The 21,043-nt window shown below is 39.6% G+C and overlaps 1 protein-coding gene across 1 annotated transcript in view; it reads left to right on the forward strand.

Annotated features, from left to right (window-relative positions):
• Window positions 1-3,193: 3,193 nt before the first annotated feature.
• Window positions 3,194-21,043, forward strand: part of kibra (WW and C2 domain containing protein kibra) — a 28,412-nt gene continuing 10,562 nt past the window's right edge. The window contains exon 1 of the mRNA XM_018000266.2: window positions 3,194-4,197. Within this exon, the coding sequence (XP_017855755.1) occupies window positions 3,998-4,197 (200 nt within the window). The 5' untranslated portion in view covers window positions 3,194-3,997. The remainder of the gene's footprint in view (window positions 4,198-21,043) is intronic.

The raw sequence follows: 21,043 nt of genomic DNA on the forward strand, positions 1-21,043 counted from the left end.
CAAGCCCAAGCCCAAACCAAAGCCGTAGCCCGCAGCAAAATGAAACCAAATGGCATCGGCTGGCATCTGCCCTGCCGCGCCCACCGCCCGCTGCTGCCCACCTGCTAACGCCCATTCTAAAGTACACTGAAAAAAAAATTAGTAAATAAAATTTGAATGTAGGTGAAGCTGGCTTTTTTCGGGTTACTTACAGGTTAAATATATAATTTGTTGGGATTGAGATCCAGCTCAAAAAAAATAAAATAAAATGAATAAATAAATTAATTAATAAAAGTACTAGTTTCAGCTCCTATTCTTTCCTGAATACCCAAACAGAAATAGTGAGAATTAGCTGGATTTAATGGCAGCTGCATCTACCTGTCGCTGTCTATAAAGTTTTCTTTGAGCAGAATTCGTAATTTTTAAGGAAATAATTAAGAGCTTTTCTAAGGATAGATCGAGTGATATAATAAATATACCACATGAGCTTAGAGCATGAAAGGTGTGTATTGCTGATGATGCGCAGTGTATATATCACGACTATCGCAAGGGATCTCAAATATAAATTCGTTTTAATGTACTTTTCTTAAACGACATGTCAAAAACGGGAAAATTATCATGAAATAAACATCATTATTGAGTTAAGAGCATCAGAAGCGTTTTTTTATGCATTCAATAAAATGTTTTATTTTTAAATAACAAATAAATATATAAATTAAATACAAATACCAAAAATAAATTCCAGAATTCAAAATAAAAGAAAAAAAAAAACAAAACTCCGCAATCGAAAAGTTAATCAATTTTCACACCTACTTCGCTCAGTGTAGTTTGGCTTCCGTTTTGCTTTGGCTGCTTTAGTCGAAGTTGATTGTCCGACAGTTGCTCTTACTGTTGTTGTTGTTGTTGTTTGTTGTTGTTGATATGTTTGTTGGTATTTGGGCAAGGGGATTATGACCCTGATCTGCTCAGGTGCTGCCCGTGTGTGCAGCTACGCGTGTGTGTCTCTCTCTCTCTCTTTCTCTGTCTGTGTGTGTGCGTGTGTCCCATGTAGCTCAAGTTTCACTTTACAAACTGCATGCCAATGCCTTCGCCCACTAATCCCCAACCCTCCCCGCCCCCTAGCCCACCCACTCTTCTTCTTCTGCCTGCATGTTTGTTTGCTAACTTTCTGGTTAGTCCTGTTATTGGTTTACGGGTCGCCTGTGCCCGTCGCCTGGGTGTGTCATTAATATTAGGTGCCATTTTTTTCGATGCTAAAAGTTTCTTTCCTGGGTTGAGCGTTTATCGTAGCACAGCTTTTAGCGCAGTCGATGCATTCACCACCCGCTCCTGCCTCAGACCTTACTCCTTCGCCTCCCCCCTCTCTGTCAGCTGATAATGAAAAGTTTTTGCACTGGCTTTGACACTGTCGCTTCCACATAAACAAGTTGAAACTTTAATTGCATTACACACAGCTCTGCGCATGGCTAATTATGATTTATGCGTGCCCAATACCTGAATACCCTGTACACACTCAATTAGTACATAATAACAGTGTCCATTCACAATGCTCATAATTCACAATTTAATTCCAGCATTAATTAACGATCTACTATCTACTATCTACTGTCCATCCACTTGCTTATTATACATGAACTTTTTGACCTATTTAATCGATTAGTTTAGTTTAGGAGCTCCAGTTACTTCAAATTTGTCATATATGTTGGAGAATGTGGAAAATAAGTTTCAGAAGACAGAAGAAGATCTGCTATCTGCTTTGGTATTACTGTCTCACTCCCCTCCACATATACCTACGTAATATACCCATTTCTTTCCCTCTCTCTTTGTTTCCTTTTCCTTCTCTCCCTCTCTCTCTCTCTCTTTCACACACACATTGTTTGATAAACTTTCTCATTTCACTTCCAAATTTTTAAAAAATAGTTCATTAATTTCCATTTATTATTATTTTCTTGATATTATTTTTTTAACGATCTAATTCAAAAAAAAAAAAAAAAAAAAAAAAAAAAAAAAAAAAACAGCCATCGAAACATTATGTGTTATTAAAATGCACATTTTTTAATACCTTTACAAATTCAATAACAAAAAAAAACTTTGTTTCATCAAAATCGATGCCTTTATCTTGTTGTTGTTGTTGTTGTTTTCCTCTGTTTTTATCTGCTTCATCTTCTTGTTCCGAATGATTTAGCAGACCGCACAAAAAATTACCGTAACAAACGCCCTTTGCCTGCTCGTATGTGTGTGTGGGCGTGACAGCCCCTTTTGGCAGCTCCACCTTGTGTCCTTATCTGATTAAAGGCAGCGCAGCAAAGGCGACGACAGAGCAGAGAATAGAAAGAGGAGAGACACAGACACATAAGCAGACAGGCAGACAGAGAGAGAGAGAGAGAGAGAGAGAGAGAGAGAGAGAGAGAGAGAGAGAGAGAGAGAGAGAGAGAGAGAGAGCGAGAGAGCTGTTTGCAATGCATGCAAAAATGCTTAACATGTAATTGTGCTCATTCATACACATGCATTAAGTATGTGTATGTGTGTTTGTGTGCAAGCACATAAAAAGGTGCGCTGCTGTAAAAGCTAATTAAAATTTCATTACAAAACAGTGTTGCAAAGTGCATTTGCCCCTATTAAGAAGAAATAATAACAGTGCTACGACAACAATACAACAAAGGAAAAAAGGCACAAAGAAAAGTTTAGAAACTTATGTTAATGAAAAATACAAAGCTGGCATTATTATTCATTTAACTTAATTAGTCATCTTACTCTGATTTATATTTAATTTGTTTATTGCTTGCCGGCCGGCTTATGGCGAACAGTTTACAGGGTATAAATGTGCGTTCAACTTTATATTCATTCTACCAACATTGTCACATAGATGGCAATAAGTCGGCAGCAGCGCCATCTGTTGTTCGATCTAAAATACGTACATTATCTGGCTCCACCATTACAGTGCAATTTAAGCATTACTCCTCAAGTTGTGGGCACTGCTGCTTCTGTTAAAAGCCGTTGTTAACTACTTAAACAATAACAAATCTTAGCCGTGAGCACTTTATTTTATATTTAATATTTATATTAAATATTTATTATCTATATTAATATTTAAAAACTTCAGTTGGCTCTCTGTATAACAGTGCCATTTTGAGCGAACCACCAGTTCATTTGAACACATTGTTCGATTAACATCACACTGTTAAAGCAAAAGTGTTCCCATGAACAATGTTGGGCAACATGAATATTGTTATTGTAGAATGTGTTGTTGAAGTGTGCGGTCGGTTGTGCGGTCGCTTAAAATTAAATTTAAATCCACTTGAATGCAAATGAATAATCGAAATTAGGTGCATTGCTTAGAAAATGTGTACGCAATAAGTAATTATAAAAAACACCAGCTCTAATAATACACTCGTTAAACGCAACATTGATATTTATCGGTTTGGTTTGCTGGCGCGTTTCGAACTCGAAAAAGAAAAGAAGGGCAACGTTGAATTATTTTTTAATTAGTTTTAATTAAGCATTAAAAGCAAGCAAATAAAAACACAGAATTTCAATTGCACTCTGTTTTGTGTGACTTGTGAGTGAAGAAGAAGCAGTACCAGCAGCAACAACAACAACAGCAGCACCAGCACCAGCAGCAGCAACAGCATCGACAACTATAGCAGCCAACAACAATAAAGTGATCGCGCGTCGTGCGCGAGAGTTTTTGTCTGCGTATGTGTGACCTGTGTGTACGTACGCTTTTAGTGTGTGTGTGTGTGTGTTTGTGCTGGAATGGAATGCAGTTATGAAAAAAATAAATAAATAATTGAGAGCGCGCGCCCGCGCCTTGCTAGCTGCCTCTCTCTCACTCGCTCGCTAGCTCGCTTGCCCGCTTATCGTGTATCGCGTCCGTGGAAATATGTTGTTGTATGTATGTAGTACATTGCACAAGGCAAAGTAATACAAATAGCATAAACAAGAGAAACCGAAAAGCCAAAATCGAAAGAAAAAAAACGCGCGCCAAGTGACAGACAAGTTTTTTTTTTTTACCAAAATGTCGAATCAACAACAGCAGCAACTGCCGCGACAGCTTCCACAACCACATCCACATCATCATCATCATCATCAGCAGCCTGGACAGCACAGCGAATTCCCATTGCCGGATGGCTGGGACATTGCCAGGGATTTTGATGGCAAGACCTACTACATAGATCACATCAACAAAAAGACCACATGGTTGGATCCCAGAGATCGGTAAGAGAATTATATATATGTATATAGATATGTAGTTATAGAGACGTCTTGTCAGGAAGCCTTTAAAAAAACCCATATAAATTCCAACTCCAACCGGAAAGAAAAGGTGCGTTGCGCATCTGCCAGCGTAGATGTGTGTGTGTGAGTATGTGTGTGCATTGGAATGCGGTAAGAAGCAGAAGCAGAAGCAGAGGCAGAGCGGCAGCAGCTGCAGCCTCATCAGAGAGCCGACAGCAATAAAAGCAAAATAAATTACATATTTTAACAGGGCAGCAAAATAAAAAATGAGAAACAGCAGCAAAATAAAACAAGAAATAAGTTTGAGCATGTAAACATTCCAATGCGATGATTAAGACTCCAAGTATAACTGAACTCAACTGAAGCAACGGCAACAAACAAAAACTGAAATGTAAAACAAAAAAAATGTACAGCAAAGCGAACGGCACAGCGACGACGACGACGACGACGACGGCGACGGCGACGGCGACGGCGACGGCGACAGCACAGACAACAAGGCGCAGTGGAGGGAAATGTGAGAGGGGGAGCTGGGGAGTGGGGGCCAAGCGGAGAGAGAGCAAAAGTTAAATAAAGCTCAGCGAATGATCCGCAAAAAAACGTAAAACAAAATAAAAGGCAAGCAAAACTAAAAATCCCTCATACGTAATGTGTAGAGCTGAGTGTGTTTGTATGTGTGTGGTGTGTTGTGTGGAGTGTATGTCACACGCATACATGCACACGGCGCGCACATGGAAAGAGAGCGACTAAGAGAGAGAGTGAGAGAGCGCCTGCAATAGGCACAGTTGTGTGATCGGATGGTGCGGTGAGCTGTTGTTGTTGACTGCGAGAGGGAGGAGAGCAGGCAACGTTCACATCAGGCCATAGATACATTTAGCCATTTGCCGTTTCGCCTCGACGTTCGTTCACATATTTGTGTGCGGCCCGCTCTCTCCAGTTGCGGCGCTCTCTCGCTCTCGCTCGCACTCGCACACGAGCGCTGTCTGTCTTTTTACCATAAACAATTGCAAATGTATGTAGGAATTTTGCAGTTTCGAAATAATTGATTTCTCAAATTCTTTTGCTCTATGCATGAGCTTGGGTGCGTGTGTGTGTACGAGTGTGTATATGTGTGACCGACTGTGTATGTGTGCGTTGCTGTGCTTCACGCTTTCAATTAACACAAACATTCCCTTTGTTTGTTTCAAATCGCATGGACATTGTTCAAAATGTTTCACTGAATTAAACAAACCGAAAGCGTTGTGGAATTTTCTGTTCGCTGTTTTGTTGCGTTTCGTTTTTGCTTGAGAAATGAGATGAAACATCTGCGCATTTTTGTTAGGGTTATGCATCAAGTAGATTTTGCGTCTATATATATGAATATGTATTTATGTGTGTGTAGAGTAAACATGTGCCAAGTGGAATAAAGGCCATGATTTTGTATGGAATAGCAACAAGATAACTAATGAGCAAATGAATGGTGATCGTTAAGGATTTCATTTGATCTTTTGACCTAAAATTATTGACCTTAGATATAATATCGGCTGCTTAAACTATATAATACATATAACAGCCCTTATGTCTCCTCTCCCATCGAGATATCCGATCTATTAATATGATGTCTATCCTTAGATACATACGTATATCATCAACCTCCATTCAATTTGCTTCCATAATGAACGAAAAAATTCCCCTAAAAATTATATATTTAGTTCTATCTAGCATTTATTGTACAATTCTATATATGTATTTATATATCTAAAAATTTGTTGTTCGTTCAATTTATTGGTGTTTTGCACGTTTCGCATATTTTTGCCACAATTATTTCGCCCCATCTTTGGATAGCACCGTCTCGCTCCCGCACCGTCTCGCCGTCGACTCTCTAACACACTCTACTAGCCATCTCGCTCTGCCGGCATGCGAGCTGTTATTGAATTTGAAAAAAAAAAACAAAAAAAATTGCTGCCGGTAGCGCGCAAAAATTCCAATAAGCCATAAATAAATTTATACCATGAGGCGAAGCGAGCCAAGCCTCGGGGCCCATTCGGGGCGAGCACAGATCTAGCGCGGCGATCAGCAAGGCCGAATTTGGAATACCCTTGAATATGTGCATTTGGTGAATGCAAATTAATTTGATATTGAATTCCATTTTGAGAGAGTGGAAAAGTTTTTTACATAGAATATGTTTTGAACAACTTTAGATTCCAGAGCAATATAGCCAAAGTCCCTTTGCTGCTTGGGTGCTGTCAAGTTTACAACATATTCAAACAACCTTTTCATAGAGTATTGAAATACTTGTGTATTTCACTTGTCTGTACAACTTTTCAACGGGCGTTATTTTGTTTTGTATTTCTGTTTGTTTTTTTTTGCTTTTTCTTCAATTCGTTTTTTTTTTTTTTTTGTGTTTTTCTTCTTTTTTATATAAACAAAAAGTCAAAGACAACTGCGTCAGCGTCGCTGTTGGCCATGCTAATAACGCTTTTGGCCAGTTTTAGCCAATTGTTTGCCCCAACTTGGCGACGCAGTGGAATTTTTTTGTTTTACATTTCTAGCGAATCAACTGTAAAGCGTGGAACTTGGCTTTGCGGTTGTTGTTGCTTTTTGGTGACAGTTTCATCGATCACTGTGAAAATATACAAAGCTAAAAGACAAACAAAAAAAAAATTATGATGTCGCTGGAGCTGCGATCATCAGTCATATGGAATCAGCTCTTAGACTAGCTGAAGACCGTTGATTGAGGGTTCACATATTATCAGCAAATCCATTGTAACAATGGCTACCGGTTATGATAGTCGAATTTCAATTCATGTTCGAGCTCGAATTCGAACTCCAACTTGAACTCGAACTCGTTTGTTTTACATAAAAATGGGCCTAGCGAAAGCGGACGCTTGTTTGCCGCTGATAAAAGTCGAGCGCAGTGGCGCCAGCGGAATGATGGGATGGGGGTCGCCACTTACAGGCGGCTCCATTCCCAATCGTTTCAATGCGGCGTAACTAACATCAATTATGTGACCGATATACATGCGAATCGGTAGTGCAAAATGAAATGTTCTAATTCTTGGCTCAAGCCGTTGGCATTGCCAACGCAATTGCATAAAAACCGCTAAATGACAGAGCTGACTGTGCGTGTGTGTGTGTGTGTTGTATGCGTCCATTAGATGTGGCGATTTTTTGCCAGAGCAGAAACAGTAAAATTTGCATAAAATTCAATTTGGTTGCTGCAAAAGATGCCAGAGCCAATTCACACAGACACACACACACACGCACACTTGCAGGCAGAGCAAGTGAGAGAGATAGAGGGAAGGAAAAGGGGGATGGGGGAACAGGGAGAGCAACATACAGGCAATGCAACTTGGAAAGCTGTAAAACGGCATTTTTCATTTAATAAATTGCACAAGGCAATTGCAATAACAACAGCAAAAAAAAAAAAACAGCAACAAAAAAGTCAAGAAAAAACAAACATGCTCTTGCATGTATTGATAATAAATTAATCAATTCATTGTGTTAAAAACTTTATTAAAATCATATTTGATACATTTGTATACTTACTTTTGATTCTGTTGTTTTATTGTTGACATTCACAGATAAATATATATATAGATTTATATTAGTTAAAGTCTTTCAATTAATTTTAATCTGCTGCGTGTTTTGAAGCTTTTGATATATATGTATATGTTGAAAGTTGCATTTAGCGAAGCTTCACTGTGATGATGCAGATCCAAAGTAGCAGCAGCGGCAACAGCAGCCCGCATTGCATTTGTGCAACAAGTATTTCCACTTAACAACAACAAGAAAAAGCTGCTGTTGCTGTTGCCGTTGCCGTTGTTGTTGTTGTTGCTGCTGCTGCTGTTGCTGTTGCTGCCCTCGTCCAGGCCGTGATTACAATTTGATTACGCGCATGAATGCAACGCCAGCAGCAGCAGCAGCAACATTTTCTAGTTTGGAGCGGCCCAAAGCGTCAAAAAATATTTTCTTTGCACTTGCAACGTGCAACGTGCAGCGACATGCCCCATGCCACATGCATAGAGAGAGAGATACATTATGTATCTGGCAGATACATAAGTGCGCTGCTGGTCGCGCTGCATGTTTTGCCCATTTTAGCGGCTGTATATCTCTGGCTGTGTGTGTGTGTGTGTGAGAGAGTGTATGTTTTTCCCCCATTTGCCAGTTGCAAGTGGCAAGCTGCAAGCTGCCAGTGGCAAGCTGCGAACTGCCAACAAGCCAAATGCGATCTGAGTTTTCGATCTGTGAGTTTTTCCTGTCAACTCGCTCGCACTTGTTGCCCACTCTTGCCACTCCCCGGCAGCAGCTGCCCATGCACTGCTTACCGCTTGCCGCTTGCCGCTTGCCACTTGCAGCAATCAACACTTGTGATTTTTATCAGGCATAATGATTTCCTTTTCAACATGTGCTAATTAAGAGCGCCGTCCGTAGTCCGTCGTCCGTCGTGGCATTACCCTTGAAAAGCTGCGCCCAGCTCCAAAGTAAATAATGCTGCCCGATCACTGCAATCTCTTGGAATGGAGTTAAGTACTATTCTAGTCCAGCATATCGATTTATAATAATTCAGCTGTCATTCCGGCAGCTGGGCAATTTTTCACTCACTTTGCGCTGCAGAACTGCAAACGTGAGCAGAGAATTAAGTGGCCCCTCCCTTTTTAGAGGGGAGGGACGAGCATGAGGCCATGGAGTGGTCGAACAACGGGAGCTGCATATGGGCCAACTCTTCCCTAGCTATAAATCCTCATGACTCTGATTCGGGGGCCGATTCGAATTCGGTTTTCAACTCTGTCTATGGATTTGGATTTCAAATTGCCCTTAGCTAAGGTATTACAAGTTTATTAGACGATTTGCTAAGGATTGAAGAAGTTAAGGGAATATAGAATTTTATAAATGTTTTATTTATATGGAACATGATATCTAAACAGAAGCTAATATAAATAAGCATTTTAGTGAATAACCTTTTCATATAATACTAACTATATGAATCCGGGCTAGAGCTAACTTCCCTTACACCTTACACTTATGCCAGCCAGGGTATTTAATCGTCCACATTCCTCGCAGCCCTCAACAGCTCCTTGATTTTTCATTTGTTTTATTTTTATTTCTTTATTATTATTATTATTATTTTTTCTGCACTCGTCGACGTTTTGGGCCGCGCCATGTGCTGAGCTGGCTCTTGAGTGATCGTGATATATGCGTTTGTGTGCCCGCAGCTTGGCCTGCAAAGGTAGCAATTTTCCATGCATGCAATGAAAAATAATAAAGCAAAGAAACCAAAAAAGAAAACGAAAAAAAAAAAAAAAAAAACTCAAGTGAAATGAAACGAAACAAGCGCAGGAATGTGCATACTCAAGATAAATTGCTGTGAGATACTTTTGCATTGTTTGTGCCTGTTGCAGTTGCTATGGCATTTATATGTATACAGATATATTTGGTATCAAGCGGAAGGAGACAACCAAGCCCGAAATAAATGTAATCGAAGACTCTGTATGTGTGTAAGCTGATATATGTATACATATATACAGGCATACATATATATATGAATATGCTGAAGCATTTCCTGATGTTGCTGAATGAATGTATTTTGAACTATAATATAGTTAAGAGATCTGTCTATATAAGTGTTATTCTATATGCTTTTCAAATAATATTTATAATATATATTATCATATACCTTTCTATGAAATTCCATGAAAACTCAATTTTGCTATCTTGCCAAGTCCTACCAATCTAACATTATTTCGTAAACACTTCATGGAGCTTAACGCAAATCCCAATCCAAGTCGCATTCCTCGCCATAATATACCCAGCCCGCAATTGGCATGTGCGCCATGTGTTGCCGATCTGCTTGGCATACTATGACCATATATGGGGCGTATTGGGGAAGGAGGGGCGACGTGGGGCATTCCAATCGCTGGCAATTAATTGCCCTAATCAGGCACTGCCGTTCGCTGTAATCAGCTGTTGGCAGTGCCCAAACCCGAAGCTCGCTTCATGCGATGCGATCGCCAATGAGCGGAGCATGGGGCAAAGAGCAGGCAGCAGGCAGACAGCAGCTGAAATGGAGATCAAGCCGAAGCTGAAGGCCCGAGGAAGTGCAGTCAACAGCTTAAAGACATTCCAAGAGATACGCTCGCTCCGCACTCCCCGCTCTCCTCTGCTCCTCTCTCTCCTCCTCCGCCTTGACGTTTATCTCGTTGTGTTTCTTTTGTTGGGCGCACGAATCTTTTGTGTGTTTTTTTTTTTTCAGTAGCACTTTCTGAATGCCATTTGAGTGCACATAACATATTCTGAAGTTCGTATCTGAAGTGTAGGCTTATGGCTCTGCGCACGCGTATTCGTATTCGTTTTCGTATTCATATACAGATTCGTGCTTGTATCTGTATCTGGTGGATGCATGCAGCGCATGCTGCATAATTAACATGACTCTGGCGAAGGCGGAGCAGACGCAGCAGCTTCAGGCTTCTGCCACAAAGTATCTGCAGCTGTAACTGTGTATCTTTTGCGCTCGTGTGCATGTGTGTGTGTGTGTGCGTCTCTGTTGTCTGCTACTCAATAAAAAAGAAGACTGAAAAACGCGCTGAGGAATTTTTCATGCTGCTTTTTGTGCTCATGTTTTGTTGTCGAATTTATGGCCTAATGAAGTGATAAGGCCCAGCCAGACAGAGGTCGTCTACAGGCTGCATTCCTCGCATGCCCTAAAAAGCAATAGCTGTATTTTGGTATCTCCATGCATGTGTGTATGTATCTGTAGCAGCAGCAGCAGCTTGTATCTCGAGCTTTAGCTTCAGCTTCAGCTCGGGGCAACGTATCTGCCGTCAAAATGTTTAGCACAACGACGCATAATTCATTTTACGCGCAAGATTTGCTGCTATTCAGCATCTGCTGCATCTGCCTCTTCCTCATTTCGGTTGCATTCCTCAGATACTTGAGCTGGAATTTATTGGTTTGTGGGTCAGCATCAACGTGCGCAACACTTTCAGCCCGAAATGCTCATGTTCTTTTTTTTTTCTCATTCTTTCTTTTTTTCTTCATTTTGTTTTTTTAGTGCAAAGTTGAGAAAAGTGCAATCACATTTCAACGTTGCATAGAACGCGCGACGTACCACAGCCAACAACGGCGACAACGACACTCTCACACTCACACACACACACAGAAATAGAAATATACTTATATACATATGTATATAGAGACACATAGATACTCCCGGCATCAGCTATAGCTATAGCTGCAGTTACAGATACATGCACTCAAGTGCAGCACATAGAATGCCATGGGTAGGGTATGGGAAGCTAGACGGCGGGTAGGGAGGGTGGTAGGGGGCCACAGGGGCTGGTTAGCTGACTGCATGCATGAAATGGCCAACAAACCGGCTCCGGTTCTCGCTGCTGTGGCAGCCGCGTCTTAGAAGAGACAGCAGCAACATAAGGAATATATATGTATATATAAAAAAAATGTTGATTAAACTGCTTAAATGCACAAAGCTGACATTCATGTCAAAGCAACTCCGCTGCAATCCCCGCCACTGCCTCCTGCCGCCTGCCCCACTCCTTATGCTGCACCCCTCACTTTTGCAGTCGTGTGCAGCTTGCTAAAGACAAGAACACACACACACACACACACACATGCAGACACATGCTTGCATACATGCATACATACGTACATAAATAAGAACATTTTATGGCCGTTTGGAATGTTTTGCCAAATACAAAAGGCTTGCAGCAACAACAAAAAGCTGGGCGTAGCGTAGTATGGCAGCAGCAATAGTAGTTAGTTGGCATTTAAGGCAATGCGCGCATTGCTTCAATAAATGCATCCAAACACACACACACACACACATGCGCATAGAGATACACACACACACACACTCACACTGGCGCACAAATTGCATTCAATTGGTGCCGCGTTCGCTGCGAGTTCACTGCAACTTTAAAATATTTTCCAACAGCAACAACAACAGTTGCTGCCAATGTTGCTGCTGCTGCTGCTGCTGTTGTTGTTGGGCATGCCTCAAGCAGCGCGCAAACTCTTTGCTCTCCGTTGGTGTCTCCAACGGCTGGCAGCGATGCCCGCTCCCACAGCCAGCCGCTCGCTTGATACAAATACCCTACATGTAAAGGGCTAGAAAGGGGTAGATCATCGTTACAATGTAACGCGTAAGTGGGCAGAGAAATGTAAGAATGAAATGATTTTACTACCAGATATATATTACATCATGTACACTCTGTTATAATCTGTTATACTCTTATACTCCATAAGCAAACAGATTTGTTTTGAGTCGATATCTAGATTGAACTATTTAGAGGGTATGCTAGCTATTCAGTACACCCGTTGGCTGCATTCTTGCTTGTTTTGCTTTCCGCGCTCCTTCGCACACTCGCTCGTTGCTCTCGCTCTCATCGTTGCTGTTGCTGTTGTTGTTGTCGTCGTCGTTTCATAGCGTAAATAGCAAAGTTGCTCGTACAATTTTAGAAGAACTTGTCAAAACCGCATTCCTGAGCCGCTGCCGCTGCGCAGTCGACGCGACGTCGCTGCTGCTGCTGCTGCTGTTAGTAAGTGTACGTGTGCGCCTTGTGTGTTTTAGTAACTGTGTGAGTTGCTTTGCTGGAGGCAACTGCGACGACTGTTGCTGTTGCATTTTTGTTGTTGCTGCTGCTGCTGCTGCCGTTGCCGTTGCCGTTGCTGTTGCTGCAACTGCAACGAGTTTTAGTTATTTATGCATGTTTGTGCGTTTGTTTATTTGTTTGCTTTGGAGTAAATGATCGCGTACACACGCACACACTCACACACACACACATGCATATAAATGTATGTATCTATGTATCTGTAGCGAGTACATCTGCTGCTGCTACTTAGAAATATTTTGTCTCATTTGTCGTGCATTTTTGCTCGTTGAAAAACTACAAAAAAAAACTATAGCATGAATAGCTCAATTGCCTGCCTGAATGTATATCGAAAATGTATCTGTTGGCTGTCAAGATACAAAGTAGAGATCTGAATATCAACTAAAATAGACAGTTCCTTTTGATTTTTAACTTATTGAATAGTTGCATTATCTTGTAGATATTTATATATAATCACTCCAGCTAAACTTAGATTAATAACCCTTAACTATATAATAGATACTTTACTCTAAACGTATCTTATAGAAAGTACTAAAGAATACAAAATGTATTCTGTTAACCTCTCTGTATAGTGGAATGTATCTAATAGATACCTATTAAACATATTATAAGCTCAAAAGTATCTTATAGTAAATATCAATTGAATATAGTTCCGTAACACATCTAACTATACTCAAAGACTTTTACCCCAACTTCAACTTGAAGTGTACTCAGAACCGTATCAAGTTCTTTAACGAGAAATAGGCAAAAATATGTTGAAATCAATTGGTTCTAGCTAATAATAACTAGTTATTTTAAATTTCTAAGAATGCCACGAGCGTTGACCATAAAATTGGAAATCTTTCACGTTTTCAGTCGTCTGCCTTTGTGTGTGTGTATGTCTGTATTGAAAAAGATAAACAAACAACAGCGAATATTGGATACAATAATCGTGGAATTCGCTTTTTGGGGAATTTGATTACGACCAAATGTATATAGAGAAATATTTTAGGCGAATGCACAGAGCAGAGCTGGCCGAGGGCTATCGAAATGCAAGGATTTATTTATTTATGACCTGACGTTAAAAATAACAACGAACAAATATTTTTGCGTACAACAAAAGTCAAACAAAACATTCTTCGTTATTTATAAACAAAAGAAATGAATCGAGAAAAAAAATTGAAAACAAAAGCTGAAAATAACAGAAATGTTAATTGGCCCATTTGACATGGGGCATTTTTCTCGTCTCTGCTTATTATTATTATTTATTTATTTTTTTTTTTTTTATTTCTGGTCAGCAGCTTTCATTCTTGTTGGCATTTTTTGTAGTTGTCGAAAAGTATTTTTTGAGCCCATTGTATTGTAGTTGTTGTTGCTTGTTGGCATGTAAAGCAAAAATAAAATATGTTTATATACTATGCGCATATATGAGCCGAAATTAATGAATAAATTTTTGAAATAATTTTTGGCCGTGATGCGAATTGCCAAACTGTCTACAAAGTGTGCGCACAGAAAACTGACACAAAAATCGTACAAAAATAAATACAAAATAAAGCGAAATAAAGCAAGCAGCATGGACATACCGAAGATTGCATACTCTAACCGATAATTCTCAGTTAGATGACTGAGGAACAGAAAGGGATTGAGCAGCAGCCTACAGCTGTATCTATCTATCTCTTTAAGTTATATCTTTAAGTTGTATATAAATCTATTAATTTATGTGTCTATCTATATTTAAGTTACAAACCTAACAACCGAATCGCAATGCCCTCCGCGATCGTACAATAATTGTTGAAATATTTTTGCTGCTCTTTGCATTCGTGCTAAGAATTTCCAAACAGATCAACGTCTATAAATAAATTCAATATTCTATGCACATGCGGCCAAATGCTGAATTCTTCATTTCGCATGCACTCGAACTGGGGGTATTTTCTAAATTATATTATGCACTTTCGAGGGTAATATATCAAATTGTCTGGCTGCTTGAAATATTGAAATAAATATATATATATACATGTATATATGTATATCTCTTTTGGTATTTGTTATTGGCAGCTGTAAATTATGAAATTTCATTTGACCAAAAAAAATTTCAGAATGCGAAAACAGAACTTGAGCAACATCCATAAATAAATAAACGAAACGTAAATTAAATTTATGTTTATACATACACATATTTTACAGTTCGCTGGCAACAAATGCAACAAATTGGATTTAATATGATTCCAAAGAAATTTTCACTCGCTTCCTTCAACATTTTGCTGTGAAATTGCTAAGAAATTATAATTTTTTTCCCATTTTATTTTTATTTTTGCTTTTTTTCGTATTGTCAGACGTTACCCATGGCCGGATTCCCAGCAAGAAAAAAAATTAAATAAAGTAACGCTTGCTTCCAGCTAACCAGCGCGTGTGTATGGGTGTGTGAGTGTGTATGATTATAGTGCCCTCCTCCCCAGTTATACGCTCGACCTTATGCGAGGAATGCGCCCCCAGCTCAACTTAAAGCGTTCGTCATATTTACAATGCAACTTCCCCCTTTTTTCAGCGCACTCGCGCATTATTACGAGCACATTCTATCAGATACAAGCAGCAGATACAGCTACAGCTACAGATACAGATACAGATACAAGTCTATATAGTATATAACAAATTTTTGCTGTCGACTGCTGTCTGAGACTTTGACGTCGCCTCGTCGTCGACGTCGTCGTCGTCATTTCGCGATTCGCATTCGCATTCACGTTTCTCAGATGGATTTTTCGCCTTATTATTATTTCAATATGCGATATACTTACACACAAACATACATGCACGCATGCATACATGCACATGTGTGAACCCATGTATCTGTATGTAAGTATCTACATACGTATGTGCCCATGCGCTCTGCGCAGTCGGCTGCTCAACTGTTCGTTGTCGCTGCTGCTGCTGCTGCTCGCTTGGCTCACAGTCGCTTGGCTGCTCTGGTATGTGAAGGTCGCAACAGTTGTTTTGTTAATGACAGAGTACAACAGCGACAACGGCGACGACGACGACGTCGTCGTAGATGGCTATGGTAATGGTAATAGTTATGCTGATGGCAACTATAGAGTTTATATTATAGAGCTAGGAGTGGGCAGACGCACGATCATGTTAAAATAACTATGGACTGCAAATCATTTGGGCGAAATTATATTTATTTATCTCGAAAAGAATCAGAGTATCGAAAGTATCTTTTAGCCATAAAAAGTATCTAGAAATGCCATCCCATCAATAGACTAAAAAAGTCGTTCAATAACACAGGAAACTACAACGGATACTAAAGTATCTATAGCTTGAAAGTGTATCTGCAGCCAGATCAGCCAATTTGAAAATTCTGGGAAGAGGCAAAGAAACTGCACAGGTGGACACTTTGCAGTCCAAGAAGTTCAAAGCAAACTTTGCACTTGTTTGTTTTTTCTCTTTCTGCTGGTGCTGCTCTTGACGCTGTCAAGGTTTCTGTATAGAGCAACACACACATACACCGCCATATTTATATATATTGTATTTACCAGGAATTTTATGTGAAATATTTGATCATGTGTGTGTGTGTGTATCTTTTGGGTGCCTTGGCATGTTCCATGTGGGCGTCTCGAACGACACGAAAATGTTTCCGAGTTGTCGTGTCGAATTTAAAGCTTTATAATGCGCATACCACGAATTTTTGTTGACGTACCGAATACCGTTTGCATATTTCCCAAAAGCGAGCGGCAAAGGCAAGGCGAGGCAGCAGCCAAAAGTTTGAATGAAGAAGAATTTCAAAAGCAATTTCGTACGCTTGTTACAGTGAACTATTGGCAAATGTATACAAATTCTCTCCGATATGATGGCCCATATTAGCATATGCATGGGGGCATACACATATCTATATTGTATCTACATGTCTATATATGTATGTGTATGTGTATTCAAAGACGTCAAAGCGCCCATCGATCAATGGCACGAATGATGGCCAGAAAGTTCACCTTGTCCATTGGCCCGTATAATTTGGTAGTTCTCTAAGGTTGTCAATACCCTGTCTGTGTATAAATGGAGAAAATGTTGACGCAACTATAGACTCTTTCTATTCAATTGAAAGACCAAGTGGATCTCTTTATTCCAATGCTGAATGAAAATCAGATGGCGAAATTTTGAGTAAACTAAAAGATAACTTTAGCATACCGTTGATCCTTTATACTTATGTCGTGCATATTAAAGTATCTCTCGCATACTTCTTCTGCACACCATCTCTATATATATATTTACAGGGTATTGCGGCCAGCAAAAGCCTCAGCATCAGCTTTCTTTTGGTATTTTCTGGGTAATTCAGCATATACATAGATCTTATTTTTGCTATTTGTTCTATACGTTCGGCAAAGTTTTTGGAATTTCAAACAGTGCTTGCTGAAAGTAAACAAACGCTTTTCCGAATCTAAACCCAGAAAAAGAAAAGAAAACGAAAAATGCCCGTCAACAAGTCATAAAATATCATAAATTTCAATTTAATTTTATTTTGCCTTTGCTTTTGCTTTTGCCATGAGCCACACAAAGCTAGAGAGAGAGATGGAGAGGAAGAGGGACGCACTGAGCTGTTGCCCCAAGTGGGCGCTTTTGTTGTTCATTGTGCACGTGTGTGCGTGTGTGTATGATTGTGTATAAATTCTATGAATTTTTTAATAGTTAATTTGTATGCAGTTGGCATTGCGCATGGCGCAAAAATTTATTTCAATTGTTCACTTTGGAATTTATGGTAGACATTTTGTGATTTCGAAATGAACGCTAAAAGCGCCAAAGAGCAACCAGCAATAGCCAACAACTACAACTTGGCTCATACGAGCTGTCACTGGTCTCCATAAGTGGGTCTTCCATGTTGTAGTTCCCATCGGCTCTGTGACTAATGTCATCCAGCCCACGCCATTTAAATGGCCGCACGGCCTGAGGTCGAAAAGTGCTTACACACACACACACACACACACACACACACACACACACATACATACATACGTATACCTATGCGATCTCACAGCGCAGTAATTGACACCCACTTACGAAACTCCAAATATCGATACTCTAAAAGAAAGGCACACAAATATCATAGATATCTACACCCAACTCTCTTCAGTCTGCTCTGTGTTTTTGTGTGCCTTCTAAAGATTGTGAAATACCTTTGGAGATAAAGAATAGAGCCAGAGAAAAATGCTTTAGGCTTATCTCGTAGTAACGTCTGTGGACATGGAAACCATAAAAGAAGGCTAAAAGCTGAAAAATAACTTTGACGCATGCGCAGTTCATTGACTTTGAGCCAACTATTCGAAATTATTATAAAGTATGCATAGAGGTGGCTCATAAAATGTGCATTTGATAAGCTCCACACCAAATTGCTTGAAGTGCAGCATTTCCGCTTACGGAGACCCTGCACGGCGGGAAATTATGAAAAGTGCGCCGGAAGGAAGTCAAAGTGTGAGAGACATGGGGCACAGGAAATGCAGTTAATATCTTTTTAATTTGCCCCAGCTCCAGCCGCAGCCCCAGGCAATAGCAGGCAGCAGAATGTGAACGACACCTGAAACAAGTTATACAAAATATAATCGTAGAGCAATATACACATTAAATGATACTTATTTTTTCATATTTATTTCTCTTTTAACAACGTCGAGCAGCGAACAGCGAATAGCAGCGAGCGACGAGCGACGAGCAAATGTGCGATAAGATAAAAACGACGTACGACCTTTATAGCTTAATTTGATTAAGCTCTTAAATATTTTTGTACGCCTCCTCTGATAAGCGAGTCAACTCGAGCGAGCACAACCCAACCCAACCCAACTCGGGGAAAGACAAGAGCCAAGCCAAGCCAATCCGAACAGCAAAAACATGTGATAATCATATGAAAACATTTATTTGTGCTCTAAATTCCGCTCCATTCCAATTTATGTGTGTCACAGCTCTATATGAAATAGTTTTGACGGCATTCTTTATAGAACTAGGTAACCATAACTCTTTATAAGTTATGCATTGTTATCGAACTGTCAATTGTGTGAGATGTGTTTAAATTTTGAAACTGGAATCACACGGAAATTCAAATGATGGTTTCTCTATCTAGATGATTTATACTAATTATACTCAACTAGATCATATTAGGTAATATAAAATGCACTTAAATCTTATTTAAGAGTTTCTAAATATATCTAAACCTATTTACCTACCGATTATTTGATAGCTGTTCAAACATTCCATTTATATGACAATCATATGGCCATATATGACACGCCTATATGACGCAGATATACTAGAATATGCTGATTAATATTTTTATCAAGTCTTTCAATACTGAACGAAAACATTTTTACGTTCAGCTGAAGTGTTCCGGAGTTATCTTAACATGTGACGATCGTACGATCTTCGGATTATACGTATGCCTAACGACCATAGCGTAACATTTAATGCAGTTAACTGAGAAGCAATTGCGTCAACTGTATTTGTTTATTTACTCTCGGCCCGTACCTATAAATACATGTAGGTATGTCAAGGTGATGTTCGATCGCCTGCCTGATAAATTGTCTTTAATGCTTATGTAGATATGCATGTGTGTGTGTGTGTTGTGCTTTTTGCATAAAGATCTGCTGTTGTTGTTGTGATCTTTGAGCTGAGCGGAGCTTAGCTGAGCTGGGGCCAAGTGGGCCATGCGATTGTATATGTATATATATTTATATTTTTATATAAACCGGAAATCGTTGTCTTTGTCGTATTCTAAGTGTGTGTGTGTATGTGTGTGTGTGCGTTTATGTGCTTGTGTACTATATATTGAAGAGCGTGTGGTTTATTATCTCAGTTCCGTTAAAAACAAAACAAGCGTAGAAATATAGAGTAAACAATTAGAGCAGAACTTGACAGTGACTACGTGATTTGGTTAAGCCCAAGCGACAAGCATATAGATATCTCTGCATGTATGTATGTTTATCTGCATAAATACTAAGGTAGCTGATAGTTATCTTGGGCCCTCTAATGTCTATGTTGATCGGAGATTTATGAAATTTATCGAAATGCGACTTCAACTGCTGCCTGCCTCGTCTCTGATTGAATTTGAATTGCTAAATGCTGTTCGGGCCAGGGCGATCAAATTGGAAATTCCTTAACTGAATTAATGATCGGCTATTAAAATAGATAAAAGAGAACAGAACTTTGACGCTTCTTTAATTTGTTTTCTGTCACAAGGCTGCCGAAAACAAAAGTTTCCAAGGGCCTAAAGCCAGAGTCGGCAACAGGGGAAAAAAAATACCAAAACTTGAATAAAATATCTACACAAATCCAAAAATATAACCAAAAGTCACTTAACGAAAAAAAAAAAAAAAAAAAAAAAACTAAATATCTTTCGACAAATATATTTGTATGTTTCTATATATGCAAAGAATCATTTGGAGAAATACGTTTTATGAGCGGGCCAATTAGCATAAAACGCGTCGTAAACAGTTAAATAATATTGTTTATACAAATGTGTCTATGCTGTGTGTGTCTATAGCTGCATATACACATATGTATATATATTTCTATATAAAAATACATATGTACAATACATATGTATATGTATCTGTTTGCATTTCGTTTGAGTGCTGCCTAATGACAGCTTTTCGAAGTCGCTAAAGTTGTTGCTGTTGTTGTTGTTGGTGGTGGTGGTGGTCAACACCATCAATGGCCACTTGTATGGGCAGCCATGCCCAGTCATGCTTTACTGTAGCTGTCGCTATTGTGACAACGAAATTCATGCTGAAATATTTGGTTGGCCCGAAACTTGTTTGGGCCTCTTTATTTTGTGTTATTTGTTTTTTATTAAAGCGCGAATTTATTACAGCGTCGCCCTGCGCCATAAATATTTTGTTTACAATTATTTAATTTATGCAGTTTTCTTGAGCCGAGCGCCACGTTTAATGTGGGCTGCGGCCATTTAGCCAGTTAGTCAGTTGGCCAGTTAGGCAGTTAGGCAGTTAGCTGTTTAGCTGGTTAGTTAAGCCAACAACTACTAAAAGGCCAACGCCAACGGGTCGCTGTCAGCGCAAGCTGAGAGGAAGCCCTATTACTTGATGCCACAATGCACGGCACGCCCCGGCAAACCAGCCACCCACTCAGCTATTCATTGATTTTTGATTTGCTCAGGTCTCGCTGAGGTCAAAGTGAGCCGATTCAAGCGCTAATAGAAAACCAGAAAAATTTGCCTGCACTTCAGCCACTCGAGCTGATTGTAAGAGAAAAAAAACTAA

This window comes from Drosophila arizonae, chromosome 2 (genome assembly GCF_054131065.1).
Source record: "Drosophila arizonae isolate 15081-1271.41 chromosome 2, UAZ_ARI_1.0, whole genome shotgun sequence".
In the NCBI taxonomy this organism is placed as follows: domain Eukaryota; kingdom Metazoa; phylum Arthropoda; class Insecta; order Diptera; family Drosophilidae; genus Drosophila; species Drosophila arizonae.